This window comes from Perognathus longimembris, chromosome 20 (assembly GCF_023159225.1).
Source record: "Perognathus longimembris pacificus isolate PPM17 chromosome 20, ASM2315922v1, whole genome shotgun sequence".
Taxonomy (NCBI): domain Eukaryota; kingdom Metazoa; phylum Chordata; class Mammalia; order Rodentia; family Heteromyidae; genus Perognathus; species Perognathus longimembris.
The window spans coordinates 21,250,961-21,273,981 of record NC_063180.1 but is presented as its reverse complement, the minus strand read 5'-3'; the positions used below and the strand labels follow the sequence as shown (position 1 = coordinate 21,273,981).

The window sequence follows — 23,021 nt, the reverse complement described above, 5'->3', positions numbered from 1 at the left end:
AAGGGCACAGCCTCTCCCCCACCCCCAGTACAGGAGCCTCCAGCAGCCCACCCACCCAAAAGTCTCAAAAAGGCAGTATAGGTAGCACAAGTGGTCCAGTACTAGCCTTGAGTGAAAAAGCTCAGGGATGGTGCCCAGGCCTTGACTTAAGCCCAGGACTAGCACCTCTAAAAAGAACTTTTTTTGTTGTTAATTTTTTTTTTTTTTTGCCAGTCCTGGGGCTTGAACTCAGAGCCTGGGCACTGTCCCTGAGCCTCTCTGTACTCAAGGCTAGCACTCTACCTCTTGAGCCACTTCCAGCTTATTCTGTTTATGTGGTGCTGGGGAATCGAACCCAGGGCTTCATGCATGCTAGGCAAGCACGCTACCACTAAGCCACATTCCCAGTCCCTAAAATAACATAAAAAAATGCCACTAATATTACTAAGACACCAGGCTCCAGCAGCTTATACTTGTAATCCTAGCTACTCAGGAAGGTGAGATCTGAAGATTGTGGTTCCAAGCCAGCCTGAGTAGACAAGCCTCAAGACTCTTATTAAAGATCTCCAGTTGGGCTGGGGCTATGGCCTAGTGGCAAGAGTGCTTGCCTCGTATACATGAGGCCCTGGGTTTGATTCCCCAGCACCACATGTACAGAAAATGGCCAGAAGGGGCGCTGTGGCCCAAGTGGCAGAGTGCTAGACTTGAGCAAAAAGAAGCCAGGGACAGTGCTCAGGCCCTGAGTCCAAGCCCAGGACCTGCCAAAAAAAAAAAAAGATCTCCAGTTAACCACCAAAATGCTGGAAGTGGAGCTGTGGTGCAAGTGGTAGAAGGCCAGCCTTGAGGGAAAGCACCCAGACCCTGAGTTAAGGTATACTAACTGGAGAAAAACAAAATTGTTTTTAATGGAAACCACCTCTTCAGCCATTTCCTCTCTGTACCTCAGATCCAGCCTTTGGGCCTCTTTCTGGTTTCTGGCCTAACTTTAAGCTCATTTGTGCCTCTGAGCCACCTCACTTTCTGTTCCTCCTGCCTTCCTTTCCCTTCCCAACCAAACCCAGGGTCTTGCAACAGTGAAATCTTCTAAAACACCCTCTTCTTCTGGGCTAAGATGTGGCCTCTCCTCACCTCCTCCTTGTTCCTGGCAGGGTGCCTGGTAAGGGGTTGGTGTCCACAAATATTTGTACCCAAGGAAGGAAGCCAAGATGTCAAGAAGAGGCTGGGTGGGGAGAGAAGGAGGGAGGGAGGTGGGAGGGAGAGAGGAGGATGGGAAAGAGAGAGGGAGGAGATGGGGGAGGAGGGAGGAGATGGGGGAGGAGGGAGGAGATGGAGGAGATGGGGGAGGAGGGAAGAGGAAGGCCAGATGTGAGCCACCTCCTCTTGGGATACAGCCATTAAGAAGCTCAAAACTTTTTGCCAAGGGTGCCCAGGAGGTGGCTGGAACTTTGGGGAGTCTGGTTACATTGGGGCACGGATAGTTGAGAGACCCTCAAGTCGGCTTGCAGAGGCTGAGAGCCCCAGGCAGGGCCAGGCCTGGCCTCCCAGAACCTTCTAAGGCCTTCATGCTGAACATTCCACTGTGGGAATGTTCTGGAACAGGCCGGAATGGCTTGGCAGCCCCAGTTGTCCCAGCTGCTGGGTCACTCCCCACCCCTTCCCTTCCCTCCTTTCCCCACCCCCCTTCCTGGCTCAGGTTCCCCCTTCTCCCCGCTACCTCCTCCCTATCCCCAGCACAGCTGCCCCCTGGGGCAGGTACTTCTTATTGAACCCTGGGGGGAAAATCTAATAAATAATGGCCTGCTTTGTACCAGAACCGCAGCGGATCGATCCCCCTGGCCCTCCTCCTCCTCCCACCCTCCGGGTCCCCTTGGGCCCTTCCCGCAGTCAGCCACCCACATTGAAGGCCCCCGGGGCCCCAGCTGCCGCCGACCAGCCCTGTGGTCAGGTCAGGTCGGGTTGGAAGCTTTGAGAGCGGCTGGGGGCGTGGCTTTTCGGGGGGCGTGGTCCGTGGTGTGGGGGCGTGGCCTCTGGGCTCAGGCCTGACGCGGGGGGGGGGGGGGGGGAGGGCGTGGCGTGAGCCCAGTGTCTTCTGAGTTTTGCCTTCTGGAAACACCGATTAAGAAGTGTGAGGGGCTGGGGATATAGTGGCAAGAGTGCCTGCCTCGGATACACGAGGCCCTAGGTTCGATTCCCCAGCACCACATATACAGAAAACAGCCAGAAGCGGTGCTGTGGCTCAAGTGGCGGAGTGCTAGCCTTGAGCGGGAAGAAGCCAGGGACAGTGCTCAGGCCCTGAGTCCAAGGCCCAGGACTGGCCAAAAAAAAAAAAAAAGAAGTGTGAGGCAAGACTCCCGGTCTTCTAGACTCCCATCCCAGACTTAGCGTTTGAGGGTGTGGATCTAGATTGGTGAAGGGCACTCACCCCGCAAGCAGGAGGCCCTGGGTCCAGGATGCAGCCTCAGCCCTCCTTACAAAACAAAATAAAGCAACAACAGCCCTGGCATTTGCTCTGCATCTGCCCATCAGTGTGCGCCAAGACCACAATCCCAGCAGATTGCTAAACCTTCCAGAATGTTGCAAGCCAGTAGTTAAAAGAGAAAAAGATATTAAATGATACAAACACACAGGTAAATAAACTACACGAAACCGAAGGCAATGGACAGCCAACATCTATTGCTTTCTGATTCTTTTTTGTTTGTTTTTCCTCTGACGTTAGGGGAGTTAATTTACACCATGGAACTTGGCAGAGGGACCAAATCAAAAGTGTGTCCTCCGAAAAACACACTGAGTAAATATTTAGCAGTGGTTTCTGTTTTGCTTTGTTTTGGCTTAAATTTTTTTTCCCTGGGGCTTGAACTCAGGGTCTGAGCACTGTCCCTGGCTTCCTTTTGCTCAAAGACAGCACTCTACCACTTGAGCCACAGCGCCACTTCTGGCTTTTTCTGTGTATGTGGTGCTGAGGAATCAAAGCCAGGGCTTCATGCATGCTAGGCAAGCACTCTACCCCCAAGCCACACTCCTAGCCCATTGGCTTAATTTTGTTTGTTTGTTTGGGACTGAACTCAAGGCTTCAAGCTTGCAAGGTAGATGCTCTACCACCTGAGCTTATGACTCCAAGTCCTTTTTGGCTTAAGTCATTTTACAGGTAGGGTCCTGTGCTTTTGCCCTGGGCAACCCGAACCATGATTTTCCTATTTATGCCACACACAACTGAGATGACAGGCACATAGCTTCCTTGGCCAGTTTATTGACTGAGATAGGGTCTTGCTAACTTTTTGCCTTGCTGACCTAGAAATTCCATCCTCTCATTTTCTGAGTAGCTGGGATTACAGCCCTGGGCCACTGTTCCCTGGTCTTGTTATTTATTGCAGATCTTGGGGTTTGAATGCAGGGCCTTGTGTTTGCTAAGGAAAACCTCTCCCACTGACACCATACCCCCAAACCACTTTTTTTTTAACTTCTGTTATTTTTGAGACTTGGTTTTGCTCTTTCCCTCAGACTGTAGTCTTCCTATTCATGTTTCCCCTTATGGCTGGAATGACAGGTGTGTGCTACTATACCCAGCTATTGGTCGAGATGGAGTCTCTTATACCTTTATGTGACTGGCCTCCACCCACCCCCACACCCCTCCACCATCCATGTAATTTTTTGTGTTTTGGGGCAGGTTGTACTGTCTGGCTCAGGCTAGTCTTGACTTGGCCATTCACCTGTCTCAACCTACTAAGAAGTGCTGGCAATAGAGGCTGTCCTTTAGCTTTTTGGCTCTAGGCTGGTGCTCTACCCATGGAGCCACATTTCTACTTCCAGCTTTTCCATGGTTAATTGGAGATAAGAGTCTCACAGACTTTCCTACTAGGATGGCTTCAAACTGTGATCCTCAGATCTCAGCCTCCTGTGTAGCGAGGATCACAGGGGTGAGCCACCAGCACCCACCTGGCTTATTCTTTTATAAAGCTGCCTTGGGATGAGCCCAAGTGTATTTCTCCAGTCCTTCTGACTACAACCTAGCTTGATTCCAGTATTTTTTTTGTCATTCATGGGGCTTGAACTCAGGACCTGGGCGCTGTCCCTGAGCTCTGAGCCACAGTGCCACTTCCAGTTTTCTAGTGGTTAATTGGAGATGAGTCTCATGGATTTTCCTGCCTGGGGTGGCTTTAAACCACGATTCTCAGATCTCAGCCTCCTGGGTAGGTAGGATTACAGACATGAGCCACTGGCACCCAGTTTGGTTCCAGTCTTTCTATGGATGCAGAAGGGGCTATGGCGTTGCCTGGCTCCAGACCCCAGAATGGCAGAGATCTGGCCTGGCAGTGCTGTGTCAAAGGGCGGGGGTGGTGCCACTGCATATATCTGTCAGCCAATGGCTTCCCTGGAGGCTGTCCCCACCCCACCTCCATCCGCAAATGTGTCACAGGGCACAGCCTTCTGCCAACCATGCCAAGTCTACCCACAGGCCTTGTCCCTTGGCATGGCAAGAGGGAGGGTACACCATGACTCCATCATGTCCCCATTGTGACCCCATCACAACCCCCCAGAAGTGAAGGTAAAATAATAAACCAGACTGGATAAGTGAGGATGGGCTGGTAGCTCAGTGGTAGAGTGCTTGCCTAGCATGCATGATGCCCCAGGTTCGATTCCTTGGTACCACATAAGCAGAAAAAGCTGGAAGCGGCACTGTGGCTCAAGTGTTAGAGTGCTAGCCTTGAGCAAAAGAAGCTCAGGGACAGTGCCTAAGCACTGAGTTCAAGACCCATGACTGGCAAAAAAAAAAAAAAGAAAGAAAGAAAGAAAGAAAGCCAGGCACTAGTGGCTCATGCCTGTAATCCCAGCTATGCTGGAGGCTGAGACTTGAGGATGCTGGTTTGAAGCCAACCAGAGCAGGAAAGTTCATGAGACTCTCTCCAATAAACTACTCAGAAAAAGCTGGAAGCATCACTGTGGCTCAAGTGGTAGAAGACTAGACTTGAGCACAAATAGGTTCAGGGACAACACCCAGGCCAGCCCCAGGACTGGCAAAAATAAAAATAAAAAATGAACAAACATAAATAAAGGCTGGGAGTGTGGCTCAAGTAGTAAAGTACTTGCCTAGCAAGGATGAGGCCCTGAATTCAATCCTCAGGACAGTAAGAATTAAATAACTAAATTAAATTAATTTGATTATATAATTACAATTAAATAACATAATTAATTTTAACTACAATTGGACCATATAAATATAATTGCCTAAGTGGTAATTTAATTAATTAAAATAGCCCTGCTTGATGGTGAATACTTACAGTGCTTGCTCTATGGGGAGGCTGAGGTAGGAGAATCACTTGATTCCAACAGTTCAAGGCCAGTCTAGACCACATGGCCAGCTATTATCATGGGGGAAAAAAAGGAGGGGGGAAAGAACTGTGTGGAATGTGACTTGATTTATGTATGTATGCCTGGACATTTCACCCTCCTCTGGGGTTTTGGCAGCTGGAAGCCTAAAATCTTCAGAGCTCTTAGCTTCTGAATTAATTAGCTGTGGGACATAGGGACTCAGTTTCCTCATTTGTACTGACAAATGAAGTTCCTGGTTTGGGTTTGGGTTTTTGTTTGTTTGTTTTTGTTTTTGGCCAGTCCTGGGGCTTGGACTCAGGGCCTGAGCACTGTCCCTGGCTTCTTTTTGCTCAAGGCTAGCACTCTGCCCCTTGAGCCACAGCGCCACTTCTGGCCATTTTCTGTATATGTGGTGCTGGGGAATCGAACCCAGGGCCTCATGTATATGAGGCAGGCACTCTTGCCACTAGGCCATATCCCCAACCCCTGGGTTTGGTTTTTAAACTGAGAACTCAAGGCCTCATTCAGTTGGCTTTTTTCACTCAAGGTTGGCACTCTATTATGTGAACCACAACTCCAGTCTGGCATTTTGCTGGTTAGTGAAAGATGGAGTCCTGAGGATTTTCTGCCTGAGGCTGACCTCAAACCTTGATCCTCTGATCTCAGCCTTCGGAGTGGCTGGGATTACAGGCTTGTGACACTGGTATGTGGCTTTTTTATTTTTTGTGTCAGTACTGGGGCTTGAACTCAGGGCCACACCTTCACTTGTGGGTTTTTTGCTGGGTAATTGGAGATAAGAGTCTCAGGGGCTTTTTCCTAGCCTGGCTTCAAACCATGATCCTCACATCTCAGCTTCCTGAGTAGCTGAGATTACAGGCGTGAACCACTACCACCTGGCTTGAATGTCTTTCTATCCAGGTCACCTGAGTCTTAGGACACTAGTGGGGTCCCAAGCTTGGTCCTGCAGTGGTGGCAGTGGCACCTGGCTTTGTCAAGACTCGGGGGGGAAGCAGGGAGGGTAGCACCTGACACCCCAGGACTTGGCCCCAAGGCCCAGAAACCTGAGTGACAACAGATAAAAGCTCCAGGGCCACTGCATCTGGGAGAGGCCTTCTGGGTGTCAGACAAGCCAGCCTTTAAATAAGTAATTGCGGCACAAGGAAGGGCAGAGCGGCCCCTTCTCCAGTTCCCTGCCTGCTTTGGGGCTGCTCAGGCTAAGGGTGGGAAGTGATGAAATTCTAAGCATAGATGGCCCAAAAGTGCACTGCTTCCTTTCCTCGCTCTCTCCCTCCCACCTTCCCTCCCAGCTTTCCCTTCCTTTCCTTTTTTTCCCTTCTTTTTATTGGGGGGTGGGGCAGGAATCAGGATTTTGCTATGTAGTTCAGGTTGGCCTTAAACTCTAGCTAGATCCTTTTTCCTTACTTCCCACCCTCCCAGATAACAAACATGAACTGCCAGTCCAGGGGCTTGAACTCAGGGCCTGGGCACTGTTCCCAAGCCTCTCTGTGCTCAAGGCTAGCACTCTACCACTTGAGCCACAGCGCCACTTCTGCCTTTTCTGTGTATGTGATACTGAGGAGTTAAACCCAGGGCTTCATGCATACTAGGCAAGCACTCTACCACTAACCCACATTCCCAGCCCCCTAGTTGGTTTTATTTTGTGATTCTACAACCAGGCAACTTGTCATTCCATGACACAGAATGAGCAATGATTTATGCTGAGTGGAAGGGCTTTTCAACCCCTTGGTTATGGGAAAGGAAGCAGGGCCTTGTCAGGAGTGCCAGGCAAGCGATCTGCACTCAGCCTTACCACCAGCCTCAGATTGGTTTGAAGAAAGAAGAAACAGAACGAAAGGAAGATTTGAAGAGTCATCATTTCACAGTTACTTTCCTTATGAGATAGAACAATAGATAAATACCTGGCTCAAGGTAGATCCCCACATGTTACTTTTTGTTCCAATTAAAGGATTTGAGGATTAAACCTGATGAAGCTTCCTAGCCCACTGAAACTGGCTTTATTTTTAAATCTCACTGGTGCTTGCTGGAATTTCAGACATGTGCCACACTGCCTGATAAATATTCTGTCACAATAAATGCATGAGCACTCTGCCCTTGAACTATAACCCATCCCCCTTTTGTGATTTTTGTCACCCTCTTGGTTGGGCTCCTATCTCTGCTTCAGCCTCATTTTCCCTCTTGAATGTGTGTGTGTGTCTGTGTGTGTGTGTGAACTCAGTTCCTCACACTTGCTGCCCTTCCTTGGCATTGCTGGCCTCTCTACCACCTGGGCCCCATCTCCATCCAGCTCTGCTTTTTTTGCTGATTATAAGCAGAGGTGAAGTCTCAACTTTTCTGCCCCCACTGGCTTTGGAACGCTCAAATCTTCCAGATTCCAGCCTCCCGAATGGCTGGGATGACAGGTGCCAGCTCTACAGGTTTGGTTCTTTTTTTGTTTGTTTGTTTGGTACTGGGGATTGAACCCAGGAAGTTGCACTTGCTAGGCAAGTGCTTTGCCACTGCGCTACATCCCAGCCCCAGGTTTGGTTCTTGTTGTGGCAAGTTTGCTTTTATTTGGTGCTGGTAATTTGATCCTCCAAAACCCAGAGTCCAAGAAGCAAACCCAAGCACTCTCGACTCACCCTCGGCATCACACGCGCGCGCATACACACGCACGGGCACACGCACCCAAGGCGGGGCAGGGCGCCCCAGGGCTGCTCCTGGGAGCGGACTGCAGACTCGGGGCAGCCCCGGCGCTCACCCCTGCTTCCGGGCGCTTCCCCGCGCGGCCGCCGCGGGACGCTGTGGCTCGCCTCCCTTAAGGGCCTCCGCGTGCCGGGAAGGACCGCACTCGTCGCTGCCCCGTCCGCCTGCCCGCCTCGCCCGCCTCGCCATGGTGGCCGATCCCCCTAAGCCCGACCACAAGGCGTCCTCGGAGCCGGAACCCACTGCCAACGGCGTCCCGGCCCTGGGCGGGGAGGCCGGGGCCGCAGGCGGGCGCCGCGCGGCCGGGCAGCGGCTGCGCGGCTGCCTCCGGGCCAACGCGCTGGTGCTGCTGACCGTGGCGGCCGTGGCGGCCGGCGTGGCGCTGGGCATGGGGGTCTCCGTGGGCCGCGAGCGCCACGCCGCCTTCGCCTTCCCGGGCGAGCTGCTGCTGCGCATGCTGAAGATGATCATCCTGCCGCTGGTGGTGTGCAGCCTGGTGGGCGGCGCCGCCAGCCTGGACCCCGCGGCCCTCGGCCGGCTGGGCGCCTGGGCCCTGCTCTTCTTCCTGGCCTCCACCCTGCTGGCCTCCGCGCTTGGCGTGGGGCTGGCCGTGCTGATGCAGCCCGGCGCCTCGGTCGACGCCTCGCTCGGGGCCTCCCTCGGAGCGGAAGGCTTCCCCCAAAGGCCTGCCACAAAGGAGGTGCTGGATTCCTTCCTGGATCTTCTGAGGTCAGACCCCTCTCAATCCCACTCCACCCATTACCCCCAAACCGTCCCAACCCATCACTCCAAAAGCCATCCCACCCCATCACCCCAAAGCCCCGTCCCACCCCATGCCCCCCAAACCCCATCCCCTCCATCCCCCCAAGCCCCATCCCACCTCATCACCCCCAAACTCCATCCCACCCCATCACTCCAGATCCCCACCCATCACGCCCAATTCCCCACCTCATCACCCCCATTCCCTGCCCCACCACTCCGGGAGCCTGAGGGGCGGCCCTGGGCTGGGTAGAGCCGGGGGAGGGGGGCACCACGTGGACTGAAAGAGAAACAGAAGTGGATGGGGTCAGTGTTTGGGAGGCAGATCTGGTCTTTTGGGGGGTGTGAGGACAGGCTCCTGGGGAACTTTAGCAGGACTTCCTCCTTGCCACTCAAAGACTCCTGTGAATGGGGTTTCAGGCAAAGATAATAGGGGGTGTCTTTGTGAGTCAGGTGACCTAGTGAGGACCCCAGGTGCATCCTCAACTCTGGCTGTGGGACAGGAGAAGATGTATTGGGACCCCTGAAACAGTTATGCATGCACACTCACGGGCTTAGGGCCCCCCAGCTGCCCAGTGCTGCCTAAACCTTGCATCTCCAGATCCAGCCAGCTTTCTTTTATTTTATTTGCTCAGCCTCTTCCTCTTCAGCTTCATTTGTGGGCCAGGGTAGCCCCTGGATTCAGGCCAGAGCCCTGCTTCCCACTTCCCTTCCTCCTCTGTCTGCCTCCTTCCCAGTGGAGCCCCCAGAGCCGGCAGCTTAGAGCATAGATAAGGGAATCTGATGTGTTGTTTTGACTTTTGTTCCCCCCCCCCCCCCACAATGCTCTGTGTGTGTGTGTCTGTCTGTCTGTCTGCCTGCCTGTCTGTCTGTCCATGTGCCCCTACTAAAACTCCAGGCTCAAGGCTGGCACTCTACCACCTGAGCCATGGCTCCACTTCTGGCTTTTGGTAGTTCATTGAAGATAAGAGTCTTGTGGACTTTCCTGCCCCATCTGGCTTTGAACTATGGTCCTCAGATCTCAGCCACTCCAGTGGCTGGGATGTCCCCCGCTGCATAGCTACTTGGGAGTCTGTAGGTCAGGGACTTTCTGGAAGGAAGTAGTGAAGCCCATAACTGGGTATTCCTGCTTCTGGGGGCCTGCTGACCCATGGAGGCTGGGTTTGCATGGTCACAGTGGGGAAACTGGAGCTTCTGGAGGAGAGAGATTAGCTGCCTGCTCTGCCTGGCCCTGAGCAGGAGGTGGGCACACCCACCTGAGGCTGTTTGTGAGAACAGGCCTCTCCACCCAGAACCTAAACTGCTGGACACCTCCAAACTTAGCTGGAACATCTCACCAACTGACGTACCCGCTGGTAGCCTGAGATGTCCTCAGAGAGACACATGGCCCACCAGCTGTTACACACCCATCAACCACCATCACCTACCAAACACTGCACAGCCAGGAATGGTGGCACATGTCTATAATCCCAGCTACTGGGGAGACCCTGTCTTAAAAACAAAGTAAAACTAACAGGCTGAGTGTGTGGCTCAAGTGGGTGTAGGGCCTTTGGGACCCTAGGTTCAGTTCCCAGTACTTGGGACAGAACAAAGCTAAGTAGGAAGATCACAAGTTTGAGGCCAGCTCTGTGTGTATGTGTGTGTATGTATTACTGGAGTACTGGCTCCAGAGCCAGTAGCTGGTTCAAATCCCACCTCTGCCACTCCCCACCTGGGCAGGGCTTTGTTGTTTTCTTTCATTTGTGCCAGTTTTGAGGCTTGAACTCGGGGCCTGGGCATTGTCCCTGAGCTTTTTCACTCAAGTTTGGTGCTCTACCACTTGAGCCACACCTCTGCTTCTGTCATTTTGCTGGTTAGTTGGAGATAGGCTCATGGATTTTTCCTGCTCCCATGCTGGCTTCTACCTGTTATCCTCAGATCTCAGCCTCATGAGTAGCTAGGATGGCAGGCATTGAGCAGGTTTCTTGCTCTTGGCTGCCTCAGTTTCCAATACGGGGCTGGGGCCAGGATGGTATGAGTTGGTTTGTGTGCAGCATTAGCCCACCGGCTGTCTGGCAGATTCCCTCCCACAGGGCGACCTCACAGCTACCCTTGTCACCCCGCGTGGCCTGAACTTACCACGCTGTCACCCCACGCCCTCCCCTATGTCCTCCAATACAGAGCCAGCCTCTTGGGGGATCAGGCCTCCCGGAACTGGCTGATGCAAGCCAAGCCAGAGTGTCGCCTTCCAGAGTGGAGCTGAGGCGCGTGATCCCGCCCCTGCTTCCAGACCACGCCCGCACAGAGACCACGCCCACCGGCTTCTAGGCCCGCACTGGCCACGCCCCTCTTGGTCCTGGTCCCGCCCCGCCCCCTCCTCCCCCTGAACCCAACATTCACCTCCAACCCACAATCCTCCCAACCTGTGCCGGCCACACAGACTCCTGCTCTAGGAAAAGGGGTGGAAGCCAGGCTCCACTGCCTGGTATGGGTAAAGACAGAGCCTTGTTGTTCCTGTCTACCCTCCCAAGAGGCCAACCCAGTCCTCCTCCCAGAGAACACACCCTTTGTCACCCCGAACCCTTACAGTGTTCTAATAGCCACTGTGTCTTATCTCTGCAGGAATATCTTCCCTTCCAACCTGGTCTCTGCAACCTTCCGCTCTGTGAGTCTCCAGGGAAGGGAAGTTGTCCCCTTGGTGGGGGCAGAAGTAAAAAAAAAAAAAAGGCTTTGTGGCCCTGGCCCCTTGACAGTGTGCAGCCCTGAGATCCATCCAGGCTTTTCCCTGTGAGGAAATAAGGGTGTATAGCTTCATGTTTGAGTCCCTAAGGCCCTAGGTTTGGACCTGGGTTCAGTACTTCTTGTGTTTTTTTTCTACCTGGTGACAAGTAATTGAGCCAAAGGCTTTACCTCAGACCCTCAGCTTTTACTTCTAAAAAGTTGAGTATGAATGGTCCCACCTACTGGGACTGATGAAAGATGACATCGAGTTTAAAGGAGGCTCAAGGTGGCCAGGTATAGTAGTGTATGCCTTTAATCTAAGCTCCTGGAATTAAAAGACCAGCTTGGTGTAAAGTTCACCAGACCTTGTTCAAAAAACACCAGCCCAAGGGCTGGGAATGTGGCTTAGTGGTAGAGTGCTTGCCTAGCATGCATGAAGCCCTGGGTTGGATTTCTTAGCACCACATAAACAGAAAAAGCTGGAAGTGTCACTGTGGCTCAAGTGGTAGAGTACTAGCCTTGAGCAAAAAGAAGCCAGGGACAGTGCTCAGGCCCTGAGTCCAAGCCCAGGACTGGCAAACAAACAAACAAAAAACCCTTTTGTTTACATTTTTGTTTTTTGTTTTTTGTTTTTGTTTTTGAGCACTTACATCGCAGGTACACGTGCCTGGGTTCAATTTCAAGGGCCAAATAGGAATCTAAATATCTGGGTGGATGTTGAACACTGTTGGCTCCCTGGTGGGGTGGGGACACCTTGATGACAGTTCTCACAGAATCTTCTGGCCCTCCTTCCCACAGTACTCCACATCCTACATGAACAAGACGGACATGCAGGTGAGCACTGGTGGGTGGCAGGAGCCCAACCACTGGCTTCTTTCCCCTCAAAGCCCTGTCCCCCCTCAGACTCCCTCTCCTCTTGCTCCGTCCCCTCTTCCCTTCCTCCATTGTCCTATCCCAGCCCCCCTGCCTATTCTCTCTCTTCCTCCCTGGGGCAAGCTGGTTCCAAAGTGCCAATCTGGGGGTGCAGTTTTAGGCCATTGCCCATTCTGTTTCCTCTCTCTAGAACCTTCTTCCCACCCTCTTGACCTGGTTCACTCCTCCTGTCCTTCAGGTTCAGCTGATGTCTCTTTCTCCAGGAAGCCCTCTGTGATGCCTCCCCACACTGGTGCCCCCCCTTCTGAGTTCTGCCCTTTCCTGGGGGGCCCCCATTCCAGTCCCTCTCACTTCGGATGACCTGTGGTGACAGGTCTGTTGCCCCTGGTGGGCCTGGGTCTTGAGCCTAGGGAGGCAAAGGAGCCCTGAGGAGCTGCCTTATCCACTAAGCAGGTGGACTGACTGTGCCTTTGTCCATGCCTGTGTGTTTCTTACCAGAAGTTTCCCTCGGGTAAAGAAGAGGAGGGCATGAATATCCTGGGCCTGGTGGTCTTTGCCATCATCTTTGGCGTGGCCCTGCGGAAGCTGGGGCCCAAGGGGGAACTACTCATCCACTTCTTCAACACCTTCAACGATGCCACCATGGTGCTGGTGTCCTGGATTATGTGGTGGGTGCTGAGGGCTGTGTGACTTTGAGCAAGTGCTTTGCCATCTCTGTCCCTCAGTGGCCACTTCTATGGCTCACCAGGGCCTGGCCCTCTCCTTGTGGTGCTGACCTGTCCCTCTATGAGCAAGAGTATCAGGACTGGCTCGGGGGGTGGTGTCCTGCCTGAGCGGAAGTGGTGACACCCAATGGTTTTCAGAACATAATGGACGCTACACGTCTGACCCCTGTTGTGCCAGCAAGAGCCCCACAAAGGATAAGGTGAAGGAAGACATGCTCATGCCCAGAGTTGAGCAGTGACACTCGACTTAAAAAATGAATCAAAGCCGGCACCAGTGGTTCATGCTCGTCATCCCAGCTACTCAGGAGACAGACCTGAGGACTCTGGTTTGAAGCCAGCCTGGGCCGGAAAGTCCATAAGACTCTTATCGCCAGTCAACCAGCAAAAAGCCAGAAGTGAAGCTCTAGCTTAAATGGTAGCGCCTTGAGCACAAAAGCTAAGGGAGAGCACAAGTCTCTGAATTCAAGCCCCAGGACCGGCGCGCGCGCGCGCACACACACACACACACACACCCTTAACCTTGTCCTCATCATGTATTGGCCTTGTTCACACCATCTGCTATAACAACCAGAAAACAAATGGCTCACAGGACAGCAGCTAGATTTGTGGGTCAAGTTCAAATCTGAGCACGTGGGCTTTTATCTTCTGGCTGTACCACCTTCAAAGAAAAGGGCCTGGAAGAGGCGGCAGAGGATAGCCCCAGGCCTGGGAGGCCTGGGCATATTGCCCGGGGTTCCCTTGCTATCAGGGGAGGCTGGGATGCACCTCGGGGGTGCAGAGCACAATGCCCTGCCATTGTAAGCAGCCATGGCCCCTCTCTCCTGGGTGACAGGTACGCCCCTGTGGGCATCTTGTTCCTGGTGGCGGGCAAGATTGTAGAGATGGGGAACGTGAGGCAGCTCTTTACTAGCCTTGGCAAATACATCCTGTGCTGTCTACTGGGCCACGCCATCCACGGTCTCCTGGTCCTGCCTCTCATCTACTTCGTCTTCACCCGCCAAAACCCCTACCGTTTCCTCTGGGGCATCCGGGCACCGCTGGCCACTGCCTTTGGCACCTCCTCCAGGTGAGCCTCCTCCCCTCCCCCAAGCAGGATCTTCATGCAGGAATATGAATGGGACACAGGTATCTGAGGAGCCCTGAAAATTTGTGTTTGGGGACATTAGCTCTGGGGAAAGAGTTCTTGAGGTCCTGGGTTCCATCTCCCCCTCTCCACCTGGGGACTCAAGTTTGACTGATCCAGCCTCCCTGGCCCCCCCCCCCCCCGCACACCCCCTTACCCTGTCTTCCCAGGAATCCAACCTTCCTGCTTATGACACTCACTCCCCACCCAAAACCCTAACCCTTCTGCCAGCATCTGGGCTCTGCAGGATTTAGATGTGACTTTTAATTTTTTTTTAGTAGTGGGGTTTGAACTCACAGCCTCAAGCTTGCTAGACTAGCAGCACCTCTTGAGCCATGTCCCCAGTCCCCTCTTCCTTTATTTTGCTTGAGACAGGTCTCTGGCAATTCAGCCTGAGTACAGGGATTACAAGAGCGCACAACCAAGCTCAGTTTAAGTGGGAATTTCTGTAGATACTTGAGAAGGGTGTGGGAAGCCCTGTGGGTGGCTGGAGGGAAGAAGTTGAAGCAGGTGGGTGTGACTTCTGTTTGGGCGTGGCCTGTCACGGCCAGTGTTGTGCACAGTGATCAATTTAGGATGAGGGTCTGGTCTGGCTGTGGGTGTGGCCTATGCTGGGTGAGGTGGCCTGTTCAGCGGGTGGGCGTGGCCTGTGTTATAGGCGTAGTCTGGGCTAGGGTGGGCGTGGCCTCTGATGAGGGTCCCTGTGGTCTGTGTAGCAGGGCGTGGCTTCAGTTTGGGCATGGGCGTGGTTTTTGCAGACCTGTTTTCCCTAGGGATGTGGATGTGGCCGATGTTATGGACACAAGGTCTTATTAACATGTAGGCGTGGCTTCACCCGGGAGGAGCTCTGGCCTATGTTAGGGCCGCGGCCATGCGGGGGCGTGACCTGCGGTGGGCGTGGCCATGGCACTCCCCACCCCCATCACTCTGCCCTGCCATCCCCACAGCTCGGCCACCTTGCCTCTGATGATGAAGTGTGTGGAGGAGAAGAATGGCGTGTCCAAGCACATCAGCCGCTTCATCCTGCCCATTGGTGCCACGGTGAACATGGACGGTGCGGCGCTCTTCCAGTGCGTGGCTGCCGTGTTCATTGCGCAGCTCAACAACCAACCCTTGGACTTCGTGAAGGTCATTACCATCCTGTGAGTGCACGGCGGTGGCGGTGGGGGTCCTGCCACTCCTGTGTCCTCCCATCCCAGCGACATCTGCCTCATGTCCCCTCCTCCAGAGTCACGGCCACAGCGTCCAGCGTGGGGGCAGCCGGTATCCCCGCAGGAGGCATCCTCACTCTCGCCATCATCCTGGAAGCCATCAGCCTCCCTGACAAGGACATCTCCCTGATCCTGGCCATCGACTGGCTAGTGTGAGCTGGGGGGCGCTGAGGGGACCCCTGGGCAAAGGGGACGAACCAGAGTGTCCTTGTACATCTCTGGGAAGAAGAGGAAAGGCCACCCAGCCTGGATTTCTAGAGGGAGCAGGTGGGACCTTGAGCTTTCCAGGCAGAAGGAAGACTATCTTCTTTGGGGATCTAAGTGGAACCCCAGAAGGCAGTGCACAGGAGTAGTTAGGTGAAATGACTCAGGCCTGGCAGCTTGGGCTCAAATCCCAGGGCCACCATCCTGTGTGGCATTGAGCAAGTACTTGCTTTCCTTGCATCTCATTTTCTCCATCTGTAAAATAGTGAGAAGAGAGTCTTAAGGACTAGATGACTGACTTACTATAATACACACACACACACACACACACACACCCCTTCAGACTTCCCCCAGTATCTTGATAAATGTTACATGGTTGTTTAGGATTATGATTACACAATTAAGAGTATAACTGTTTGCCCAACATGGTAGTGCATGCCTGTAATCCCAGCACTCAGAAAGCTGACACAGGAATCAGGACAGTGCCTGTGATTTATGCATTTTGTTTGAGCTAACAAGGCAGATCTAGAGGATCAGCCTGGGCAGAAAAGTCTTACAGACTTTATCTCTAAAATAAACAGGAGGGGCTGGGAGTGTGGCTTAGCGGTAGAGTGCTTGCCTAGCATGCATGAAGCCCTGGGTTCGATTCCTTAGTACCACATAAACAGAAAAGGCTGGATGTGGCGCTGTGGCTCAAGTGGTAGAGCGCTAGCCTTGAGCACAAAGAGGCTCAGGGACAGTGCCCAAGCTCTGAGTTCAAGCCCCTCAACCAACCAAATAAAACCCAAAGAACAAAACAAACAGAGGCTGTTGTGTACTGGTAGCTCATACCTATAATCTTAAGTACTCAGCAGGCTGAGATCAGAATGGAGGTTCATTGCCAGCCCAGGCAGGATAATTCTTGAGACTCTTGCCCCCAATTAACCACCAAAATGCCAGACATGGAGCTACGTCTCAAGTGGTAGAATGCCAGGCCTTGATTTCAAGCCTGAGTACCCATGGTGGGGGAGGGGTGGGAAGAATACAAGGGCTAAATGTATGATTTAAGTGGTAGAGCACCAGCTAAACACCCAAGTACAGTCAAAGAAACAAAAACAAAACAGAACCGATGAAAATACAAAAGATTGCAGGGGAAGAGGCAGGCAGCTGGGGCTGGGGTTTCCTATGGCCTCTTCCTTCCCTCTCAGCCTCCATCTCTTGTCCCTTTTAGGGACCGGTCCTGCACCGTCATCAACGTGGAAGGTGATGCTCTTGGGGCGGGACTGCTCCAGCATTATGTGGATCATACAAAGCCGCAGAGCTCTGAACCCGAGCTACTCCAGGTGAAAGCTGAAGTACCACTCAACCTGCTGGCGGCACCCACTGAGGAAGGGAACCCCCTCCTCAAACAGCTCCAGAGCCCCAGTGAGGACACAGATACCCTCGAGAAGGAATCGGTCATGTAATCCCCAGGAGGGGCCTGCCTTGTCCTGCTGGGGGTAGGGGTGGGGGGCACTGACAGTGAGATCCCTAAGGGTGGATACATGGGCAAATCAGGGTTCTAGGAGATAGTGGGGGTTCCTGGAAATTGGGGACCTTGTTGCTGGGGTCAGTGTACTTGTATGAACCCAGATCTCCTGAGTCCTCAACTCTTGTCTCCACCCAGAGTGAAAATATTCTGCCCCAACCCAGAGCCACATAGCTCTCCCCCAGTGCCCGGTAGCCCTATGTCTGGCCCAGGTGGGTGAGAATGTCTCCACTTTTGAATGAGGATGGCCAGTCTACGTCATGTGGGCTGCAACAGTGCCTTTAAGCTGGTGTGTGTGTTTGTGTGTGTGTGTGTGTGTGTGTGTGTGTGTGTGTGCTTCCGTGCATGTGCCACCCCAATAACAAACACTCCAGAAACCCTGGAGGGAAATCAGGAAAAAAATACTGTCACTCCAGAAGATACTTTTTGGCAATAAAATTATTGAGTGTATATAAACAGGCGTTTTAAGAATTGGACTCAGCCAGGAGTCAGTGGCTCAGGCCTGTCGTCCTAGCTACTTGGGCTGCTGAGATCTGAAGACTGAGTTTCAAAGCCAGCCTGGGCAGGATAATTTGTAAGACTCTTATCTCCAATTAACCACCCAAAAGCCAGAAGTGGAGCTGTTGCAAACTTCCATGAGCGCCTTATCCCACCATGACTGGGACAAGGCAGTGATGGAAACTGGACCATGAAACAGGTTTTGGGGCACCAGTGGACCTGTAACTCTCGCCAGCAACATAGGCTTGAGGTCTCGTTAACAGGGTCTTTATTGATTACAGACGGGGTGGTGCATGCAGAAAATAAGGTAGCAATCTCTTTAAAGTTACAGCAGCATGGGGAACAATCTTAAGGTGAGGGACTTCCTTATATTAGAAGGGGAGGCAAGCAGCAAACACCACAATTTCTATAGGCCTTTATCTAACTACTAAAGATCCAAGGGAGTTTGGATCCTGATTATCTTACATTTAGGGTAGAATGTTGGATCTCTAATGTTAGGAGTAATTGATCTTTCTCAGGCCACTCCCAGCTTTCTGAGAGTCAGAGAATGGCATTCCAATTATTTTTACCAGACCTCATGTCTTAGCCCTTACAGGTGCCCACATGGAGCTGTGGCTTATGTGGTAGAGTTCCACTTTTGAGGAAAAAAGCCAAATGGGAGTATAAGACTCTGGGTTGAAGTCCCAATGTCAGCATAAAATAATAATAATAATGATAATTACTGAAGCTTGGCGCCAGTAGCTCATACCTGTCATCCTAGGTACACAGGAGGCTGAAATCTGAGGGTCACATATTAAAGCCAGCCAGGGCAGGAAAGTCTGTGAGACTCTTACCTCCAATTAGCAACCAGAAAATGAAGTGGAAGTCCAGTAGTAGAGCACTAGACTCGAGCAAAAAAGGTCAGGACAGTGCCTAGGCCCTGAGTTCAAGCCTTACTACTGACCCCCAAAAAAAATTAATGATGGGAAAATATGCTGTGCAATTTAATTTTTGCTTGTTTTTCTTTTAACATTAGATTTGAACTCAGGACCTTGAAGTTTCTTGGCAGGTACTCTATCACTTTAACCATGTCTACTCTGACCGTGCCTCCAGTAGCTTTAGGGTTTTATCTCCCAGGATAGGGTCTTTTTTATTTTTACTTTTTCGCCAGTCCTGGGGCTTGAACTCAGGGCCTGAGCACTGTCCCTGGCTTCTTTTTTGCTCAAGGCTAGCACTCTACCACTTGAGCCACAGCACCACTTCTAGCTTTTACTACATATGTTGTGCTGAGGAATCAAACCCAGGGCTTCATGCATACAAGGCAAGCACTCTATCATTAGGCCATATTCCTAGCCCCAGGATAGGGTCTTGAGTGTTTTATTCCAAGTCTGTCCTGGAAGGATATACCATCCACATAGCTGGGATGACTGGAATGCACCACCACACATCCAATTTATTGATTGGGATGAGGTCTCATGTTTTTTGCCAAAGCTGGCCTGGAACCTCTATCCTCCAGATCTCCAGCTCCTAAGTAGGCTAGGACTCTAGACATTTGCCATTGTGCTTGACAATTTCAAACATGTTTTTAAAACTACTGGACTGACTTCAATGAAATCCTTGCAAGTATGTCTGAAGGATGGTGAGTGGGTTGGTGGAAAATAGGGGTGTGCGGCACTTCTACCTCCTCCAAGGTCCGGGACTTGAACCTGAAACCCTTCAGTAGCTGGGCACCAGGCAAGAATTGCCAGTGCTGACACACTCAGGGTGCAGCTGCAGTCATCAGAGATCTTGGTAACTTTTGGTTCCCTTGGGTTGTTTCTATCTGGCACTGGGGGGCTCAGGGACTACAGAAGGAGAGGAGCCTGTTCTAAGAGGCCAGGCGGGGACAGGACAAGACTTTTAGACCTTAGACTCGCATCCTGGCTATCAGCAATTCCATTTTCTCTGCCTCATAAAGAATTTCCCAATCTGGTCCTTCCTGTTGCACCTCATGCTGGGCGCTACCTGGTCGGGTGATATCCACCATGCCCTCCCCTCCCCCCAACCCTGGACCTTGCCATTTCAGTCTGTCCCCAGCATGGCCGCCAGGGGGAGCCAGTTTCCACTTGGGGTGGCCTCCATTTCCGATACCCAGAGCCTTCGCTGGCTTCAGCCTCACTCAGAAAAAGCCAAGGCCCACCAGCCTCACCTTCCTTTCTCCTGCCTCCCTCCCTCCTCCACACCATCCTGATCTCTGTTATCTCTCCAGCATACTGGGTCTGCTCCTGCCTCCAGCCTTGACACTGGTCTGTTCAAGGCCTGGACACTGCCCCCACCCCTATCTTAACTCCTTCCCAGCCTTTGCTTAAATGTCACCTCCATCTCCGTCCCCACCCTGACACTGTGGGCACCTATCCTATTCTAGTTGTTTTTAAGGTTTCTTTTTATTTATTTACTTATTTAGTTAGGTATTTTGAGACAAGAACTCTCAAACTTCCTCAGTGCTGGGGGTGGACCCCAGACCCTTGTGGGTGCTAGGCATGCTGGTTAGCACCAAACAAACAATACCTCAGTCAGCCATGTGTTTCCAAGACTGGCTAATTTTTTTCTTTTTGGAGGGGGGAGGGGTTTCGTCTTGGGGCTTGAACTCTGGGCCTTGGCACTGTCCCTGAGCTCTTCAGCTCAAGGCTACGCTCTACCACTTTGAGCCACAACACCACTTCCGGTTTTCTAGTGGTTAATTAGAGATAAGAGTCTCATGGACTTTCCTGCCTGGGCTGATTTGAACTGCAATCCTGAGATCTCAGCCTCCTGAGTAGCTAGGATTACAGGTGTGAGCCACCAGCACCAGGCACTGGCTAATTTATTATTTATTTTTATTTTTTGCCAGTCCTGGCACTTGAACTAAGGGCCCTGAGCACTGTCTCTGGCTTCTTTTTGTTCAAGGCTAGCACTCTACCACTTGAGCCACAGTGCCCCTTCTGGCTTTTTTCTCTATATATGTGGTGCTGAGGAATCGATCGAATCCAGGGCTTCAAGTATACAAGACAAGCACTTTACCACTAGGCCATATTCCCAGCCCCTGGCTAATTTATTATATGGTGGGTTATTACTGCACTGGCACTGCACTGCTCTGCACAGGCCTGGTCCCACCACATCTCAGGAGCTCAGGACTAGCAGTGAAGGAGTTAAAGGGCTCCAGCTATTCTAGGGCTGCCTGGCTGTGAGAAGCTGGCTACCTGCCAGGTATATGACCTTGGGGGGCTGCCAATTTTCCCAGCTGGGGCACAATGGCTCTGTTATGCCTTATCCCAAGGTCACTGGAGGTCATGTAAGACCCAGAGGAAAAGTACCCCATGGCCACTCCCCCAGGGCCCATCCCACCCCTGCTCAACACACAAGCCAGGCCTGGTATTCACACTTGTTATCCTAGCCAGTTGGGAGGCATATGAAGGAGGATCAAAATCTGAGACTAGCCCTGGGGCAAAAATAAGTAAAAGCATAAACCTCTACTAAAAAAAAAAAAAAACAACAACAAAAACCCCAGGGTTTGATCCTCAGGACTGAAAACAAAATCAGTTATTGTCATAATCATAATTCAAAGGAGAAATGAAAGAATAGTAATTTGGAATAAGTATTTTAATATGTAAATTTGTGGGGCTACCTCCCCAGGATGACAGAAAGTCAGCCTGTGATTCCTGTAAGCTTCCGCAGTGGAAATGCCCTGTCTCCGTGTCTAATTACCTACAGCGGCTTGTTGACAAGGTGATTTGCTGATATGGCAGATGGTCATTGCCAAGATTCTAACAACACAGCAAACAGGCTTCCCTCCTTTCACAAGAGGCCTGTACTTCCTGGAAAATGCAGAGGCCCATAATCCTCTTAAAGGGGACTTGGTGTTTACAAGGGAGAATTTGATTCTGGGCTCTGATTGTGACTGTGCTTGTGTTCACCTGCAGGTAGGGTGGAATCTAGTTGGTCTGCTGCAGTACCGAAGTGCAGGTTGTTAAAATGTTGAAATACTTCTCTTCTGGCTGCTTCCTACTTGATCATTGGTCGCTCACACCTGTCATCCTAACTACTCCAGAGGCTGAGATCTGAAGATCTAGGTTGGAAGCCAGATGAGACAGAAAAGTCCATGAAACTTTTTTTTTAATGGTTAGTGGTGGGGCTTGAACTCTGGGCCTGGATGTTGTCCCTGAGTTCTTCAGCTCAAGGCTAGCGCTCTACCACTTGAACCACAGTGCTACTTCTGGTTTTCTGCCGGTTAATTGAGTCTCACAGACTTTGCTACCCCAGCTGGCTTTGAACCATAATCTTCAGATCTCAGCCTCCTGAGTAGCTAGGATTACAGGTGTGAACCACCAGTGCCTGGCCCTCCATGAAACTTTTATCTCCCATGAACCATCAAAAAGTCCGAAGTGGAGCTGTGGCTCAAGTAGTAGAGCACTAGCCTTGAACGAAAAACCTAACAGTCCTGAGTTCAACCATCACTAAGCTACCAGCACACACATATAAAAAACCAAAGACTTGATAAAGGCAACCTTTTCAATAGTCCATATCCTAATATACACTCAGAAGTTCATTGTAATTGTTAGTATGAGTTTCCTGACATACATAAACTTAGTTGAATAAAATTTTTTTGCTATATAAAATCAACGACAGTATGGTAAGGCCCTCAAGAGTTTTTATTTGCTGCTCATGAATAGTAGAGCGAAAGACCCCCCCAAAAAACACTGTATTAGCATTGAGAAATTATTAACACCTTGAGAGCTCAGGTCAGCTAATAATAATTCTCACTCTACCTCTGTGCTACATGCTCAGCTCTCTGCTTTTAAGAAAAAACACCCCAGGGTTGAGAATGGTGATACACACCTGTAATCCAGCACTAATCAGCCTGTGGCAAAAGGATCCTTCTTTTTTATTTCTTCCATATTAGGGTTTGAACTGCTTGCCAGGGAGGTGTAGTACCACCTGAATCATGCCTCCAGCCTTTTTGGCTTATTTTATTTTTGCCAGTCCTGGGGTTTGAATTCAGGGCCTGGACACTTTCCCTGAGCTTCTTTTTGCCCAAGGCTGGCACCACTTGAGCCACAGTGCCACTTTCAGCTTTTTCTGTACATGTGGTACTGAGGAATTGAACTCAGGGCTTCCTTTATGCCAGGCAAGCACTCTACCACTGAGCCACATTCCCAGCTTCCCTTTGCTTTATTTCTCAGGTTGGGTCTTGCAGTTTTGCCTTAGGCTGGTCTTAGACCACCATCTCTGCTTCCTGTGGAACTGGGCTCACAGACATGTATCACCAGGCCTGTCTTATTTGTGTATGAGGCCTCATTAATGTTTTGCCTGGGTTAGCCTGTAACTGATACCCTTCCAATCTCTGCTTCTTTTTTGGGGGGGGAAGGGGGTCAGTTGTGGGGGCTTGAACTCATGGCCTGGGCACGTCCCTGAGCTCTTTTGCTCAAGGCTAGGTC

At 51.6% G+C, this 23,021-nt stretch overlaps 1 protein-coding gene and 1 non-coding gene across 2 annotated transcripts; both read left to right on the top strand.

Annotated features, from left to right (window-relative positions):
* Positions 1-8,123: 8,123 nt before the first annotated feature.
* Slc1a5 (solute carrier family 1 member 5) lies at positions 8,124-17,109 on the top strand. The gene is made up of 8 exons (XM_048329751.1): positions 8,124-8,718; positions 11,350-11,392; positions 12,247-12,282; positions 12,820-12,989; positions 13,879-14,112; positions 15,117-15,311; positions 15,398-15,532; positions 16,795-17,109. Exons 1-8 carry the CDS (start codon positions 8,177-8,179, stop codon positions 17,027-17,029), a joined length of 1,590 nt encoding a protein of 529 aa, XP_048185708.1. The 5' UTR covers positions 8,124-8,176; the 3' UTR covers positions 17,030-17,109.
* Positions 13,059-13,191, top strand: LOC125339150. Its single transcript, XR_007208439.1, has one exon. It is a non-coding gene; the product is annotated as a small Cajal body-specific RNA 23 (non-coding RNA).
* Positions 17,110-23,021: the final 5,912 nt, after the last annotated feature.